Genomic DNA, 18,239 nt, shown 5'->3' with positions numbered 1-18,239 from the left:
CCATGATGTGAGGTGAGAGTCAGGTAACACACACAGCAGCCATACATGGACTGGAACTGTCCCTTGTTATCATACTTATTACTGTGCGCTCGTGTTTGTGTGTGTGCTACCCTGCTTGTGTTTGTGTGTTTGTGCCTCTGAGTGTGTGTGTATACTCTTCTACGTATGTTTATATGTGTTTGTGGGTATATGTTCCTGTGTGTGGGTGGGTGTGCCACTCTGCGTGTTTATGTTTGTGGGTAGGTTTGCACCTGTGTGTGTGTGCTTCTGTGTGTGTGCTTCTGTGTGTGTGTGTGTGTGTGTGTGTGTGTGTGTGTGTGTGTGTGTGTGTGTGTGTGTGTGTGTGTGTGTGTGATATCAGATAGAGAGGGTAAAGCCTAGTCTGGGTGTCAGGAGCCTAGCTCCTCACCCTTCTCAAATGTCACCCAGGAACGTCCTTCTGGGAACACGCTCGGTAAAATTAGTCCCACAACATCTCCAGAACCAGTATATAGTCCCTTGCAAGAGAACGGCTACTCAGTATTACAGTATTACACGGTCAGATCAGCTGGTCCTAACATTCTGAAACACGCACACGTCCTGGATCTTACAGTGCCAGTCCCTTACCATGGAACCATGACCACAGAGGAGAATCAGGAAGAATACAGTGATAACGAAAGCCTTGAGACATGGACCTGGGTAAGGCTGTCTGTGTGTCTGTGCATGTCTGATACATCAGCTTTGTGTTTAACTTGTAGACTTTGATGTGCTATCATCAGATCCTATTTTTAATCAAACAACCAACCTAAAAAAGCTAAACCAAAAATCTGGAATTCAAGCAAGAACACAGTTTTCTCTCAAGTGATCCCTTCAGCAGATCATCAAATATTTGTTGATGATTTTAAAGACCAACTTCCCAGTCCTGTAGTGCTGTGATTTGCTCTGTTAGAAGATCCCACGGTCTCTCCCTTATAAGGAGGTGGGCGGAGCCTGGGTCCGGAGAGAGTTGACTGAGGTCACTCCCTCCACAAGCTGTTACGCAACACTCAGAGTTGGGGACACCCTTTATTGATTCCTGGAATTCAATGGAGAGAGAGGGAGACAGAGAAAGAGAGAGAGAGAGAGAGAGAGAGAGAGAGAGAGAGAGAGAGAGAGAGAGAGAGAGACAGAGAGAGAGAGAGAGAGAGAGAGAGAGAGAGAGAGAGAGAGAGAGAGAGAGAGAGAGAGAGAAAGAGAGAGAGAGAGAGAGAGAGAGAGAGAGAGAGAGAGAGAGAGAGAGAGAGAGAGAGAGGCTTCTAGGAATTGTGGTCAGGAATTGTGGCTAGATTGTTTGAGAGGGAAAACTAGAGTGAGTGAGAGTAAGAGAGAAGAGGAATCAATGGGGTTTACCAGCAATAGTGATCAAGTACACATGATGTCTGCATGTGTTTTGTGCGTCTAGTATACACCTGTTTACATGTGTGTGTGTGTGTGTGTTCTCTGTCAGTCAGGCCAGTCACGTTGGGCTAGTGTGATCTCTTGTTACTGCTCCCATGAAACACAGTGTCCCCAGTCTGTGGGAAACACAATAGGTGAGTGGTGGTAAACACCAAGCTTTCCCAGCGTTCTGGAATGTCTCAACACTCCATGCCGGGGGGGAGGGGCCAGCAGGGAGTTCATCATGAGCCCCTTAGCAGCTGCTCTCATTGGTCCAGAGTACCCATCCCAGTCGACTCCCCCCTGCCCCTCGTCTCCGTGGTGACGAAGTGAATGCATTCTCGACCCCAGAGTTCCAAGGGGGAGATTAGACTGAAGATCTATTTTCTCTCTTTCTACCCTTTCTCCCTTTTTCCCTCTCTTCTTCTTGTTCTTTCTCCGACTTGCTCATGCCAACATTCTCCTCAGTTCTCTCACTCTTTCTGGAACTGCTATACTCAGATTGTGCCACAAACACATGATCAATGTTCAAGATAAGTTGAAAACCTCAGACCTTAAAGTTCACTAGTTGGCTTTGTTGACTGACAACGTTAATGGCCAATAAACAATGACCATTAATTATAATCCCATCTAATGGCAAACTATTTTACTGTTGCTCAAAGCCTTCTGCACTAATGCAACAAAAACAGCAGGAACAACCTCCTTCACTGACCCCTGAACCCTGACCTTTAGCCTTTCATATCCCAGGTGATCCAAGTCTGTCCTCCCGTAGCATGGGAGAAGTTACTGTAGACCTGGGCTCACACCGAAACACACACACACACACACACTGACTACACAAGGAATTCCTGGAAGTGCAGCACGTGCTGCTGTCCTCCCGAGGGTTCTGAGGTTCATGTGTGCTCGCCAGATGCAGGGCCACACTGTGACGAAACCTGTGGAGTCTCCGACAGGACGGGACAGGCCAGGACGCTCTGTCACTGCCAACCACAACCTGTCACCGGCATCACCTGTCCAGACTGTGGCTTGGCACCACACGTGCCAGCATTTGCCAGGACTGTCTGTCAAACACACAGTGCACTCTTGCACACAAGTACTGTAACCTGCAGAGGGCTTCTCTCTCTCACTCTCTCTCTCTCTCTCTCTCTCTCTCTCTCTCTCTCTCTCTCTCTCTCTCTCTCTCTCTCTCTTTCTCTCTCCATCTCACTGTTTCTTTGTCTCTGATTCTCTCCCTTTTTTCTTTCTATCTTTCTCCTTGTTTCTCTCGTTCTCTTTCTTCCTCTCTCTGTCTCTCTCTCTCTCTGTCTTACACACGGCTGTTGACTTTAGCCGGAAGGTCTTTGAGAAAACAACATTCCTTCAGCAGTTCCACTGTTACTACTATAGCAGAGCGGGCCTCACAGACTGGAAGAAATACAGATCACACAACTGCACACCCAAGAATAACAAACAGAACTCGATTCCCTCTTTGACAGCTCAGGGTAACTCAGGGTCAAGTAACAGGGAAGGAGGGCTGTGATGTCATAAACAACATCCCAATGCTGTTCTTGGAATTCAGGAGCCGTAACTAAGCCAGCTGACCACTAAGAAGCACAGAGATGTGATCTCCCCTCAGCATTTATATATATAAATAAGGATGCTTCTCAATATGGGCTGGCATGGCTGCATAGCATTGATCCATTTGTCAGAGTTTTGGACTGTAGCCCTGCTGTGTGAAACTTCTCATTTGCACTTTACATTTTTGAAAATATCCTTTTAAATAGTGTCCTCTAGTGGGTTTTAGGAAGAGAAATTCTAAAATTTAGATTTAAAATATGAAGAAAAAAAAACGTATTGAAAGGATTTGGGGGGGCTAATGAAACTTTTGGGGGGCACTGCAGGCTTTTGTGCACACCAATGTATGATTACACAAGACACCGCTCTGAGATGCCATACATTATGCCATATATAGATTTATCAGTGATAGGATCTTATCTCGGGAATGAGCTGAAAGGGCATTTCCCCCTCATTATCGCTGTGTTTGCTTGAGGTGGTAACCATCCATGCATGTATATACCAAGGCCATATGTACAGACAAGTTTAGCCCCACCTAAGGAAAATGATAAACACTATCTGGAGAGAGAGTGAATCACTGTAAGTGGAGTAAAGACAGCCTTGGACCTGAGGCAGATGGTTTATGATCCTGTCACTGATTTGGAATGCACATTTACTTTTGCGTGATATTTTAGAAGAAAAGAAATACAATGATTCCAATAAAAGTAGTGTAGGGATGTTTGTGCGATATTAAACCGAACTAATAGTTTGAGGTCTTACCAAAAAAAATATGTAAAATTGGCTACAACACTTTCTCGTGTTAAATCAACGCGCCGCCTCTCGGATTGGTGGGCCCTGATTGGACCGTTTACTTTCAGTGACGTAGGAAGTGGTACTAGACAATTGTTTCTGGGAGGAGGACAGATATTCCCAGCGCTTTAAATACACTATGCAAGATCAGATGTCAGAAGCGATTCAAGCGGTGTTACAATGTGTATGCGTCCCAGCAGTTGAAATGAGAGTATAAGTAAGCCGCAAAATCGAGACATCAGGACGATATTTTGATGGCTACGAGATATTGAAGCAAATTGCCTTCAGTAATGTATGTATGAATTTTCAATGTCCAGCGCTGATGTTTAGCGGGTTGTCTACATGTACCATTTGTAGGAATAGACAATGAAGGATATGTGTGGTCTTTTCAGCATGGGTCATTGCTCTAGCTTATTGTGTGGGAAACCATGCCAGCCATACACAAGCGGTAGAACCTATAGTGGGCGGTTGTTTACATATTCTGACATACTGGTTTGACAAGACTGACTTCAAGTAAACCACGTTTCACCGTTACTGTCCATGCAATGTTCTTTTTCAATGTGCTTTTATTTGTAATTCGCTGACATCTTTTAATCGTATAATCATATCATACATAATTCCTGCGGGGCTCATCACATTGCCAATTCTCCGAAAGGAAATCGATCATTTGAATGGGAATATGTGTTGGTGGATAGGCTATCTGTCTATTCCACATTGGCATGAATCATTGTAAACATGAGCATAGTAAACACGCAGTTCACCAGAGTGTCTAAGGATGAGGTCTGTAGCGGCTTCAGCCATTCACTGCTGACAAGTCAGCCACCCGTGCTGTCAGACAGTCTTGGGATGGGTGAGTCGGTGCTGCTCACGTGACCCCTGTATGTCATTAGTGCGTGTGCGTGTGTGTGTGTGTGTGTGTGTGTGTGTGTGTGTGTGTGAGAGAGAGAGAGAGAGACATAGATAGAAAGAGAGAAATTGATATGCAAGTATCAATTTGCAAGTATCAATCAATTTGAGGAATAGATAGAAAGAGAGAAATTGAAGGCCAATTAGTGTGGAAGGCCTCTTATATTCACTAACCCTATGAACCTATCCCTGTTTATCACCGTAAGGCGGAATTCTTCACTTTAAAGTACTGCCATAACTGTAACATTAAGTGTCTATGTCCAGTTTGTGTTTGAGTGTGTAGCTGTAAGTGTGTATAGACTTGCATACTGTAAGTGTGTGTACCATAAGTGTGCGTATCAGTGTACATGGTAGTTGTTTGTGTTTCCCTGTGATCCACTGCAGTCCAGGGTAAGGGTTAGCAGTGCTGGGTTGTTTTGGTGCCCCCTGATTGGTGGGAAACCAGGAAGCAGGTTCATGTCCTTGAGGAGGAAACAGAGGAAGCCCTCCAGCTGAATGAGTTCCTGTGTGAACACGTGTGTTTGTGTTCAGAAGGGGGTGACCCCTGTGTTTCGTGTGCTTGCGCGCGTGTGTGTGCGTGGAGCCAATTATGTAACCATTCTTAAATGCCATGGTAGACAAAAGAGAGGAAGATAGAAAGGGTGACAAAAGAAGGAATGAAGAGAGACGAATATAGGAACTACAACACCAGATATACTGTGTGTATCTTATATTTAACTTTGGATATAAGATGAAGTAGGCAATACGTATGCATTCAGCCCTTGCTGTGTTATTCTAAATATCTGTGTTATGACTCCAGGCCTAGTTGATATCTCCATAGGAGGCTCAGTATTACATGGGCGTGAGCCATCCGTTATATCATTAGGGTGAGGAACTTTCTGCCAATGGAACTTCAAGCCATCTGTCTGGCACGCTGTGTCCTAGTCTGTGTGTTTGTGTGTTGTGTGTGAACAGGACAGAGAGTGTGTTCGTGTGTGTGCATGTGTGTGCGAAGGAAAGTATGTGTGTGGGTGTGTCTTGATCAGTGTGTGCATCTGTGTGTTGGTGTGTATGTAGGTATATGTGCAGGCATGTTAGACGCTATGACTCAGGCCTTGCAGGTGGATCTCATCATAAATCTGTCCTGCCGGGAAAACACTGACAGTTTCAGTCAATCTACCAGCTGTCAACACTAGTTATTTGTACTAAGGTCAATAGGGCAGCTTGCTGTCGGTGGCCTGTGTTTGACAGTGATTCCCCTGAGGACAATCCCCAGAATGTTGGTACTGTAACTGGTTGACAGTTGGCCAGTTGAATGTCTGTTATTTATGGATGCTTAATAGCACATCACAAGATCTTCAAAAGTAGTTCAGTAGTTGCTAAATGGATACTTCTAGATCCTCAATAGATTTTTAATGAGCAATTAGCGCATGTTAAACCATGATCCAATATCAGCAGTGATGCAGTTGATAGTCTTTCTCTCTTCTTAATAGTTTAAACCTGTACAGACTCTGGAGAGTCTCTGTCTTTAGTGAGTCTTAGTGAGTCGAGTGCTGTGCGTGTCCCCTGGGTGTTCTGGCACTAGGACAGGGTATTAGTGCCCATCTGTTCCTCCCAGTGACTGGCATGGAATGCACATAAACCTCGATCTAAATGCCAGCTCAACACGCTGCACTGTGTGCTGGGCACGTGTGTGTGTGAGTGAGAAAATGGGAGGGAGGGAGGTGTGTATTACTTTAGATAACAGTTCTAAAGGCCACCAGCTATGTGTCTGCATGTGTGTGTGTGTGTGTGTGTGTGTGTGTGTGTGTGTGTGTGTGTGTGTGTGTGTGTGTGTGTGTGTGTGTGTGTGTGTGTGTGTGTGCGTGCAGGTGTCCAGTCTCTTGATGCTCACAGATGTCCGGTTGTTAAAGACTGTTGTAAAGATGTGAAAACAGCATTCAGTTAACTGTGTAATTGTCCTCCTTACCTCCTGTCCTTGTCCTTCCCTCTTTCTGCCCCTCAATTCTCACCTCCCCTGCTGCTCTTCCCCTATTCCTTTTCTCTTTCTCTCCCCCCACTTCTCCCCCTGCTACCCTCCCTCCCTCCCCCAGTCTCAGACCATGAACTACGTGGGCCAGCTTGCGGGCCAGGTGTTTGTCCAGGTGAAGGAGCTGTACCGGGGCCTGAACCCCGCCACCCTCTCAGGCTGCATCGACGTGATCGTGGTGCGCCGCCCCGATGGCACGCTGCACTGCTCGCCCTTCCACGTGCGCTTTGGCAAGATGGGGGTCTTCCACTCCAGAGAAAAACTGGTGAGGGGGTCAGGGGTATCAGGTGTGTTTGTGTGTCGGTGTGTGTAGGTGTGTGTGTAGGAGTGTGTGTCTGTGTGTAAATAGAGATCTAGGTAAAGGGGCATTGGGACAAAGGCCACTGGGTGGAGAGGTTGGACATCGGTGGAGGGAATGGAGAGAAGACATTGGAGAACAGTTTTATCATTAAAGAGAAAGACAGAGAGAGTGAATAAATGAATGAAAGACAGAAACATATACTGAGATCAATGTGAAGAGATGTGCACCTGGGTGAAAGTGTAAGTTGTGTGTGTGTTCCAGGTGGACATAGAGATCAATGGGGAGCCCGTGAGCCTGCATATGAAGCTGGGGGAGAATGGAGAGGCCTTCTTTGTCAAGGAGACAGAGAACATGCTGGTATGAGACTAGCACAGACACACACACACACACACACACATGCAGTCAGGGCCACACTGTTACATACACACTAACCTCAACTGCAGTCAGTGCCCCAAATCCCAAACCCAAGACACACACACACACACAACTGCCCGAGTCCAAGTGTTCATATGAAGCAGTCATTGGAGTGTGTTCTAAAATTCATGTGCTGAGATGTCAACATCAGCTCTAGGTTAACACATGAGTCATAGCTACAAGGAGGAGAGGAGAAAGGACAGAGGGATGGAGTTAGGAGGAGAGGGCGGGGAAAGAGGGATGAGGTTAGAAAGGAGAGGGGAAAGGGATGGAGCTGGGAGGAGAGAGGGATGGAGCTAGGAGGAGAGGGGGATGGAGCTAGGAGGAGAGGGGAGAGAGGGATGGAGTTAGGAGGAGAGGGGAGAGACGGATGGAGCTAGGAGGAGAGGGGAGAGAGGGATGGAGTTGGGAGGAGAGGGGAGAGAGGGATGGAGCTAGGAGGAGAGGGGAGAGAGGGATGGGGATAGGAGGGAGGGCAGGGAGAGAGGGATGGAGCTAGGAGGGAGGGCAGGGAGAGAGGGATGGGGATAGAAAGGAGAGGGAGTTAAGATGAGAGAAAGGGAGCAGTGGGTGAGATGGTTGAAGGACTGATGAAGAGTGGAGGGAGGGAATTGGCTCTTTCCCCAGCACAGAATTAAATTACAGCATTCCTAATCTGCAGGCTCAGATTAACTGTTTGTCTGTCTGCCCGCCTGCCTACTTGTTTGTCTGTGAGTGGGTGCTCTGATCAGTCCCTGGTAAAGGCATTTTACCAAAACAGTGCTCCAACCAGAAGCTTTGCATAACTAAGAGGCTTTATTGTGTATGTACACACTGAGTGGCTCAATAATCTGTTGACTGTTTAATCTCTCCTCTGTTCATGTGCATGTGTGTGTGTGTGTGTGTGACTCCATATGGGTTTTAGACAGAAAGAAAAATGGCAGGGCCTTGTCCTCTGCTCTGCTCTGCCTTCCTGCCCCACCCCATCCTAAATATAGTGTCCCCCTGTCACCTCCCCCTCCCCCCATCCTCTCTTCTTCCAAGCTCAGAGGGGAAGAGCAGAAGTCTATTTATGGAGTCAGAATTCCTTGTTTCATATTCTGAACGCGTAATACATGCAGCCCAGCTCTGGAGTCTGGCCCCTGGTACCGTGTTGCTACCGTGGTATTATAGTCTTCACCATGGCTTTACTGTATCGTTACCACGATGTTACCATGCCCCATGACTGTGGGTAGGGGGGGTAGGGGGGCAGGAGGGTGGTGGTGCTCGGATGATGAGATGGGACTTGGCATCTTCTCCTACTGACTGCTCTGCTCTTGCTCCAGATACACATCAGCCCTCAGCCCATCTGGGGTCCTGTGGATTGGAGCATGGTTATAAGTGTGTGTTTGTTTATGTTTTGTTATTGTGCATATAGTCTCTTCGAGCCATTAGTATATACCAACATGCCTGTAAATATATGTCCCTTACTGTGCACACATACACACACATACATGCGTACACACAAAAATCTGTGTCATTATACAGCTTTATCTGATCTAGTTCATTTCCTGTCCCGACAGGAAGTGATTCCCCCCTACCTGGCGACTTCACCGATCCTGTCTGATGGGGCGGGGCTGATGGAGGCCCAGCTCGGGAGGGGCGTGTCCCGCAACACTGATCCCGCCCCCGGCACCTCTCTTCCTGTCCTGGGGTCCCAGCAGGAAGGAGGGATGATAAAGAAGAGGAGGAAGAGGAGGAGGAAGGTGCGGGGGGAGAGCGGGAGGAGGGAGGAGAGCGGAGAGTACTCTGACGAAGATGAAGACATGTTCACCATCGACATGAGCTCAGATGAGGAGAGGGATGATGACAACATCAGGTAGGTGTGTGTGTGTCTGCATTTTGGTTGAGACTGAAAGACTAATGGAACACATATCTTAAAATCCATCACAGATCTACTTCCTGTGTTTGGTAAGTGTGTGTCTGTCCACGTGTGTGTGTGTGCGTGCAAGAACTGTTCCGCTCTACTGCAGAGGTAAACAAGCTTCGTCAGCGGTCACAATGTTCTCTCTGAAATTGAAGAATTACATCCAGTTCCTTGCGTGCGTGCCTGTGTGTATGAGTGTGTGTGTGGAGGGGGGCTGGGGGGGCGGACAACACCATGTGTTCTTTGGCATGTCCTCTATGTCCACCTCTTGCTGTTTTGAGAGAAACAGGACACACACACTTCTGCACATGCATACCAGTGCACATACACACACCCAAGTCCCTTGTGACTGCAGATTCCTGTCGATGAGTGACAGAGCTGTAGTGTTTGTCTAGTTTTCCTGTGACTGGAGTTAAAAGAACACTCAAGCTGCTTCATTCTGAATGATACGGATGCAAATTAATAGGCAGACTGGGGTATTTGTGTGTGTTTCAGAATTTGTGTATGTGTGTGTTTTAGTAGGTGTATGGCTCAGTGTGTTTGTGTGAGTGTGTCTCCCTCTGGCGAGACACACTCCAGTAACTCCTTATCTTCCCACAATGCTCTCTGTCTCTGAGAAAGCACCCAGGCAGACCCTGTGCCTGTGTGTGTGTGTGTCTGTCTGTCTCAGCGTGTGTGTGTGTCACACTGAGAGTGTGTGTGTGTCTCAGTGTGTGTCATGCATGTCTTAAGATGTTTGTTTGGGTTGCAGATCCTCGTCCTTGCAGGGCTCCAAGGCTGCCATGCAGAGCAGCAGACGCTCCTCCTTCCTCCGCTCAGAACCAGAGTGGACCCGCTCCCAGAGGTAGTGCCTGCTTCCACACACTAAGCTTCCACACACTAAGCTTCCACACACTAAGCTTCCACACACCACAGCTTCCACACACTAAGCTTCTTCATTCATGTGTTCCAGTAATGACAGAAGAACCAGACCACCGAACCATTCTTGTGACCTGTGTAACTCTCTCTCTCTCTCCCCAGCACCATGGTAGAGCAGATGTGCTCTCTCTCTTTGCCTCCATCAGGTGGTCTCTCCATCTCCTGTCCACAGCAGACGTCTCTCTTTCCATCCTCGATCAGGTAGACGCCCTCCTCCTCCCCCCTCTATCTCTCTCTCTCTCTCTCTCTCCATCTCTCTTTTTCTCTCTCCTTCGGTTCCCTCACATAGACAGTTTGATATGTTTTGCTTTAACCTTCATCCATATTATCTGCTGACTAATTGTAAATGTTGCCATTGTCTGTTGCATAGCATTGCCAATGACTCCCACACCTCCATGCCAAGGAGCGAGTCTGAGCTGACCAATCAGGGCAGAGACAACCCTGAGATGTTGTGGGCCTGGGGAGAGCTGCCACATGCTGCACAGGTAGGAGGGAGGGAGGGAGGAAGGGAGGGAGGGAGAATAGAGGGATGATGTATGTCTTAAACTGTGTGTCACACTCATTTCTCCTTCTTTCTCTCCTTTCTCCTCCAGCCCTCTCTCCTCCCTCCCTCTCACAGTCCAGACCCCGCTGGCTCCACTATGGCTCCTGTCTCCATCCGTGTGTCTGACAGCACACACTTCAGGACCATCTCTGGAGACCAGGCCCCCCCAGACACTGGCCCCCACTCCCTCACTGTGCCCCAGCTCAGGGACACCAGTCCAGGGCCTGGGGCTAGGGCTAGGGCTGGGCCTGGGGCTGGGCCTGGGGATGGGCCTGGGCGGGAGATGGAGTGTGTGAGTGCGGCCTGCAGAGAAGTGGAGGGGGCCACAGCTGCCCGTATGCTTCCTGTCCTGGAGGGGGGGGGCAACAAGGGGAGCCCAGCCAGATCCACAGACTCTCCCTCCAAGAAGAACGGTATGGTACCTTTCAACCCCGCCTCCGATGTCATATGAACGTATTTGTAATACCCGAATGAATTATGAATGAAACACGTGAAGAACTCAGTGTTGACAATGAATGACTCAATCTTCTTGAGCACCGTTTCTGTCACAAAGATTTATTGTGTATGTGTGTGTATGTGTGTGTGTGTAGACAAGAGGAGCCGCCACCTGGGATCTGATGGGATCTACCTGGATGACATCACTGATCTGGAGCCGGAGGTAGCTGCTCTCTACTTCCCCAAGAGGTGATGACACACACACATGCACACACACACACAGAGACATACCTTTACACAGTCACACACACACACACACACACAAACAGACTGCAGGAACTACCATGCTGTAAGCAGAAGCTGCAGCTGAGTGGCACACCAGACTGAGCGTGACCCTGTCCCCTGTCCCTCAGTGACGGGGCCAGCAGCTCCGTGAGGGTGGGGTCTGAGATGGGCGTGCGGAGCGCCAGCCAATCACCTCAGTCCTTAGCCGGCAGCGGAGTGGACAGCGGCGTGGACAGCTTGTCTGACCAGATAGGAGACCTGCCCAACATCGCCATCTCCCTGTGCGGAGGACTCACTGACAACAGAGAGATAACTGCAGGTGAACACTCAGGCCGCGTGTCAGCACTTACAGGGATGTGGAGGAGCTGGAATCACTGGGAACTTTGACTCTTTTGATGTTGCTCCTTGTGGATCCTGTCTGACAGTGTTTTATTTCCTGTGTCTCTGTCTCTCTGTGGGTCTGACTGCCTGTCTACCAGTCCAGTTCCAGGAGAGAGCGATCTCCTACCAGCAATTCTCAGAGAATCCGTCCATCATCGATGACCCAAACCTGGTGGTGAAGATTGGAACCAAGTAAGTACCCTTGGTTCAAAAGGGTTCTTAGTAATGTGATTACCTACTTCCTGTGTTTGGTACAGAACACCACATTACTTGCATTCTGGAATGCGGTTTTTCGCCCAATCGAATTATCATCAATCACATATCGATCGGTTGTGTAAAATGGAAACACAACAGTATTGATTAATGCCCTCCGGCCAATGCTGCGGTGAAATCTGAAGAGAGCATATGGGACCAGTAGAGAGAGAGTAGAGTGACAGTAGAATACAGCAGAGTATGCAATGTCATCCTGCTGTTGCCTAGGTACTACAACTGGACCAGTGCTGCTCCCATCATGCTGGCCATGCAGGTCTACCAGAAGCCTCTGCCAAAGGTAAGAACACACACCCTCTGGTGGCCAGGATCAGAAATGCAGCTGATTCCACCATGTTGACTCATCATTGCCCTAGTAGTAGAAGTTTGTCATGAAGTGTTTATTGTTTATCTCTGTCTGTTCTTTAAGTATAAGATATTTGAAAGGTATCTTTCTTCCTGGGTAATAGATTTAGCTTCTCTCCTCTTTGACTGTAATCGTGAATCCCGACTGCGAGAAACTTTAGTCACGGGGCTCATCACTTGTACTGTTTGACAATATGTTATAAACCACAGTATTGCTTTACTAGATGTAGACAGAGAGACAAGCTTAGGCAACGTCTCTGACTCTTTCTTTGAGCTTGTTTGTTTTGTAATTCCTGTTTTTGGTGAACATTATCTGTATAAATCGAATGAAGTCATATACTAGCAGTATTTACCAACCCCGCTTTGTTTGTGTTGGTCATCTGTGACCGTACCTTCCTCAGTCTCCCTCCACCTCCTCCACTTTAACCAGGAAGTGATGCTCCTAACTCCTAACACTCCAGTAAACACATCTCTTCCCTCTGTTTGTTCCTCCCTTTCTGACCTCCCTCTTCCTCCCTCCCTCTCCCCCCTCTTCCTCCATCATCCTTTCCTCTCCTCTCTCTCCATTCCCTCTCACCTCCTTCTCGGCCCCCTCCCTCTCCCTCCGTTCTGTCCATCCTTTGCCTCTCTCTCTCTCCTTTTTTCCTCCATCCATTAACGCTTCCCATGCTCTGTCTCTCTCCGCTATCCCACCCTTTTCTCTGCCTCCCCTCTCTCTCTCTCGCTCCATCTCTCTGTGCCCCATCTAAGTGCTCGTGTCTGGGCTATGTGTACTCAGCCTTCAGCCTCCTCTCCTACTGTGTCCCCAGCCTGTTTGGCTCCAGCCCCGTGCGTCTGCCTGCCTGCCCTCCCTGCCTGCCCTTCCCCGTTGACTGTTGCACGTCTGTGTGTGTCTGGGAGTCTCGCTTTAGAACTGTGTCTGTCTGTGACTTTGACTGTTGCCCTGTTTGTTTGCTGTTCCACCTGCTCAGGGCCGCTCCCGCTCTCTCTCTCTCTCTCTCTTTCTCTCTCTCTGCCCTCCTGCCTCTCTCTCTCACTCCCCCGTCCTCTCTTTCCTCATCCCTCCATCACTGCCCTGCTCCACAGCACAGTTATTATTACTTTTTGAGTTTCCACGCCGTTAGATGTAAACACATTTGTCTGGGTGTGTAGAAATTCATTTATTCATTTTACAATTCCCCCTCCTCCCCCTCCATGTTTAAGTTTCGTTGATGTTTTTCCAGTGGGTGGTTGTGTTTTAGTTGTGCATCATGTGTGCGTTTGCTGCAGGCTACAGTGGAGAACATCATGAAGGAGAAGATGCCCAGGAAAGGAGGTCGCTGGTGGTTCTCCTGGAGGGGCAGGAACAGCGACTCCAAATCGGTACTCACAACACCAGAACACACTTGTAACACTCTGACCACACGTTGTACTGTGTATTCTAAGTGTGTCCCCTGTGTGTGCAGGACTCTATATCAGAGGCAGGAGGGGAGGGGGACGAGGCAACCCTCACTATGTCCTCTATGACCAGGTATGTACCAGGCATCACACACACACAGTATGTACCAGGCATCACAAACACACAGTATGTACCAGGCATCACAAACACAGCATGTACAAGGACTCCGCATATACGGTCTGGCCGTCAGGAAACCAATAGACATAAAACAAAACACACTGTCAACACAGACGTGTACCAGACAGTACAGACAAGAGAGATCTGCTCTCCTCTCAGGATGAAGGATGAGTCCTCCTCCAGTGACGAGGAGCACCGCTCGGCCAATCAGGGCTCAGGAAGCTTCCAGGCGGAGCCCCTGCTGACCCCGGGGAGCGTCTGCTACAGGAAGACCCTCCGCCTCACCTCCGAGCAGCTGGTGAGACCCCCGTTACCATGGCGTTACCATGGCGTTGTCACGGAGTAACTATGGGGTTAACAGGCCGTTACCTCAAGCTGTCACCAAAGCATTACTATGGGGTTACTGTTTCCATATAATGACATCTGACAAAGACATCAAATCCTGTCATCATGTGTGTGTGCACGTGTGTGCGTGTGTGTGTGTGTGCAGGCCAGTCTGCAGCTGAAAGACGGTGCTAATGATGTGGTGTTCAGTGTGACCACCCAGTACCAGGGCACCTGCCGATGCCAGGGCAGGATCTACCTGTGGAGCTGGGACGACAAGATCGTCATCTCCGACATCGACGGAACCATCACCAGGTAGGTGGCAATGACACCAGTTGACCTGGAATGAGGCTGTGTTTGTCTCTGTGTGAGGGGGTATATAGGCGTACATGTGTGTGGCTTTGATGCGTGTATGAGTTATGTGCGTTGGCATACCTTTGTGTGTGTGTGTGTGGCTGTGTGCCAACATGCTCTGAACTCCAGTAAACAGCTGGTGTCCCACCCTCCAGATCTGACACCCTGGGCCACATCCTGCCCACCCTGGGAAAGGACTGGACCCACCAGGGCATCGCCCGGCTCTACCACCGCGTCAGCCAGTGAGTACCAACACACATTCTACAAGTTGACTAACTTGTCATGGTGTAGCCTCCTTTTGCCAGACAGACAGGATAGATGGAGGAGAGAACCTCCTTTACCCTCCCACCTCAGTCACATCCAGAGTGGAAGCAATAACTCTCTCTCTCTCTTTCTGTCTCCCTCAGGAATGGTTATAAGTTCATGTACTGTTCAGCGAGGGCTATAGGCATGGCAGACATGACCCGGGGATACCTGAACTGGGTCAACGAGAGAGGAACCATGCTGCCCATGGGCCCTGTGATGCTCAGCCCCAGCAGCCTGTTCTCTGCCCTGCACAGGTGGGGAACACACACACACACACACACCAAATAAAAACACATCCATCATATAGATTCACATACACACACACACATACATACACACACCATATAGATACACACCATAAATATACAAGCGCATGTATTCATTATGAGACACTTTACTTGTGAATAAATGAAACATGCATTCCTTCTGTCCTTGGCAGAGAGGTGATAGAGAAGAAGCCTGAGAAGTTCAAGGTGGAGTGTCTGACAGACATTAAGCAGCTGTTCCTACCCAACACTGAGCCCTTCTATGCTGCGTTTGGAAACAGAGCCACGGTTAGTCCTGCTGCGGCTGCTGGTGCTGGGGTTGGGGCTGGGGCTTGGGCCTGGGGCTTGGGCCTGGGGCTGGGGTTGGGCCTGGGGTTGGGCCTGGGGCTGGGGTTGGGGCTTGGGCCTGGGGCTTGGGCCTGGGGCTGGGGTTGCCGGTGGGGTGGAAGGGTTGGAGAATGTGTTGGTTGTAGTGTTGTTGTGAGAAGTGGTGTTGTGTGTTCTCCAGGATGTCTACTCTTACAAAGAGGTGGGGGTTCCTCTGAACAGGATCTTCACCGTCAACCCCAAGGGAGAACTGATACAAGAACACGCCAAAACCAACATCTCCTCGTATGTCTCCGTCTCACTGACTTCCTGTCATGGCTGAAAGGGTCTCTCCGTTCCATCCATCCTAAATTCCCTGTGTGTGTGTCTGTGTGCGTGTGTGTGTGTGTGTGTGTGTATGTGTGTGTTTCAGGTACGGCCGTCTCTGTGAGGTGGTGGACCACGTCTTCCCCCTGCTGGTCCAAGGGCAGACCTGTGATGTCACCGGCTCTGACACCTTGAGTCAGCTGACCTGCTGGAGGGAGCAGCTTCCACCGGGCCCCGCCCAGAACCCTGACCCAGCCCCGCCCCCTGCCCCAGCCCCGCCCCCAGACTCCAGCAGAGGAGACCTCGGAGCAGGGCCTAGCCTAGGCACCAGCGAGGAAACACACACACCTGCGGATGCAGAGAAGTGAAAATCCAGATGCACACACACACATACAGTATATGCATCAACACACGCTTACACACTAACACACACATAAGCGCACACACAAGCAAAACACAGACGCCATACAAATCATGAATCCTCTGGCTTCCATAAACAAAATGCACTTATGTAGGGCGGTAAGCTTTTGGGCTTCTTTACTACTGGACATTTCTATGGACCTTGTGTAATTTAGAGTTTTTCTTCATTTCTGAAATAGTGTTCATTGAGAACCACAGCACTGTTGTGTCTCTACCAGGTCACTGGTGATCCAGAGGCCAGACCTTCACTAACTGTAGAAGTTCTTTCCTAACACTGCACCTGTTATGCTTCTTCTACTGACTCCATGTAAAACCTGATCTGAGCCAACTCTACGCACAAAGCATCACGCACACAGGACTCTGGACGCCAAAGTCCGACAGCCCAGAAAACAAACGTTGAGTCTTTTTGGGGGGCTGATAAGACACAAAGTAACAGCCATGTTGCCTGTGTTCTGTATCTGGTTGTAAACAATAGTTTACTTTCTCACAACTTCTGTTAATTTGGTTCATTTGTTGTTATAAATTTTGAATATGGTACAATTGAATGTTTTTGAACATTGTTAACTTTCTACAAATCAAAGCACTAACCCCACTCCCCTAATAACTGTATCTTTAGGTGTCTCTGTGTTATTTATTGTGTATTCACAGACAAGTAGATGTTCTAAATGAAACAATTTGTCCCGGGGGAGCTATGGTTACTGTACTGGACAAATGGTTTCTCTTTACCTCTCTCTCAGATGCACTAATAGGGATTGGTCTCGCATGTTGCAGTTATGTAGTCAGACAGGAAGTATTAGGTATAGATAATGACACTGTGAATACTTTACTACAGAATAATGCAACTAACACTAGCTCAGGATGTTCTGGTCAGTCTATGAGGAGACAGATTATTTTCATCTCCTTTTACCACTTTTAAAACTTGACATGTTTAAGTCTGTCCCTCAGACTTTGTCTTTCTCTTTGTCTCCCTCGCTCCTCCACTCCCGCACCCTCAAGCTTCTATGTAGTAATTCATGATTAAGGTTATTTGAGGGGAAAGTATTGTATTTATGCCTTTTTTCTAGCATTTATTAATTGTTAATAATAAACACACAAATGTAATCGTAGCTGCGTACCATAAAATGTTAGTGAGGTTAGACTAGAGACAGATCAGCATCAACATTAATTCTGTATGTTTGTGGCAGTTCTCGTTTCTGCTCATCTTCAAGGTAAACAGATCTATATCATCCATATCATCACATCTACTAGGTCCAGGGTTCTCTGACAGTGTGTGTGTACTGAAGAGACATAAACCTGTGGGGTGGAACACTGGCTGTGGATGAGTCAAACGGGATGAGTTGGGTTGATGGTAATATGTGAGTTGGGTAGGTGAGATTCTAACTGTCTGTGGGGGTAAATCGGGTTTTTGAGATTGTAACCGTCTCTGGGTTGAGTATGATTGACGAGGTGACGCTTGTCTAAACTGGGGGTCTCCAGGTCACATGTTCTCCCTGAGGTCCTGTTGGTCACATGGTGAAACTGCACTTCCTGCTCTCTATTCACCACGCTGACCCCTACTGTCTGTAACGTCACATTTCATGTGAGCAATCATCAGGACATGACCACTAGGCTGTGTGTAGAATCGTACACAGGTATTTTACAGGGCCACAAGTGCTGCATAAGGGCCCGGAATCCAGTGGAATGGTTTAGTTAATGCTGTCGGTGTAGAAAGAGATTCTGTATTTTGATGGGGTGTGTTTGTGATGTCATCGTCTTGCCTAGTCTCGTAACTGTTGAAGAAAGTTCGAGGAGTTCAGTCCTCTCATTTACGTTATTCTTTCTGTGAAAGATTATTTAAAAATAATTTGTTTTGCCTTAGCTATCTCTGTGTGCAATGTAAGACATTTGCCGAATGAACAAATATTTGAATAAACAAAAAAAGTAAGACTGTTGTTTCCTGTTCTTTTCTTGT

The 18,239-nt window shown here is 48.2% G+C and overlaps 1 protein-coding gene across 2 annotated transcripts; it reads left to right on the top strand.

Annotated features, from left to right (window-relative positions):
- The first annotated feature begins 493 nt into the window (after nucleotides 1–493).
- On the top strand, nucleotides 494–18,195 carry LOC124474734 (phosphatidate phosphatase LPIN1-like). 2 transcript variants are annotated; one of them, XM_047031134.1, is made up of 21 exons: nucleotides 494–678; nucleotides 6,717–6,917; nucleotides 7,215–7,310; nucleotides 8,909–9,204; nucleotides 10,004–10,096; nucleotides 10,273–10,371; nucleotides 10,541–10,655; nucleotides 10,764–11,127; nucleotides 11,305–11,398; nucleotides 11,563–11,753; nucleotides 11,914–12,007; nucleotides 12,296–12,365; nucleotides 13,700–13,792; nucleotides 13,876–13,940; nucleotides 14,145–14,283; nucleotides 14,476–14,624; nucleotides 14,819–14,905; nucleotides 15,071–15,223; nucleotides 15,409–15,523; nucleotides 15,744–15,847; nucleotides 15,975–18,195. In XM_047031134.1, exons 1-21 carry the CDS (start codon nucleotides 616–618, stop codon nucleotides 16,234–16,236), a joined length of 2,943 nt encoding a protein of 980 aa, XP_046887090.1. In that variant the 5' UTR covers nucleotides 494–615; the 3' UTR covers nucleotides 16,237–18,195. The 2 variants fall into 2 exon arrangements, with proteins under 2 accessions (XP_046887090.1, XP_046887091.1); XM_047031135.1 differs by lacking the exon at nucleotides 494–678 and adding an exon at nucleotides 3,842–4,030.
- The last annotated feature ends 44 nt before the right edge of the window (nucleotides 18,196–18,239 follow it).

Source organism: Hypomesus transpacificus, chromosome 12 (genome assembly GCF_021917145.1).
Source record: "Hypomesus transpacificus isolate Combined female chromosome 12, fHypTra1, whole genome shotgun sequence".
Lineage (NCBI taxonomy): Eukaryota > Metazoa > Chordata > Actinopteri > Osmeriformes > Osmeridae > Hypomesus > Hypomesus transpacificus.
Note: the sequence above shows the minus strand (reverse complement) of the source record. Positions and strands in the feature narration are given on the sequence as shown.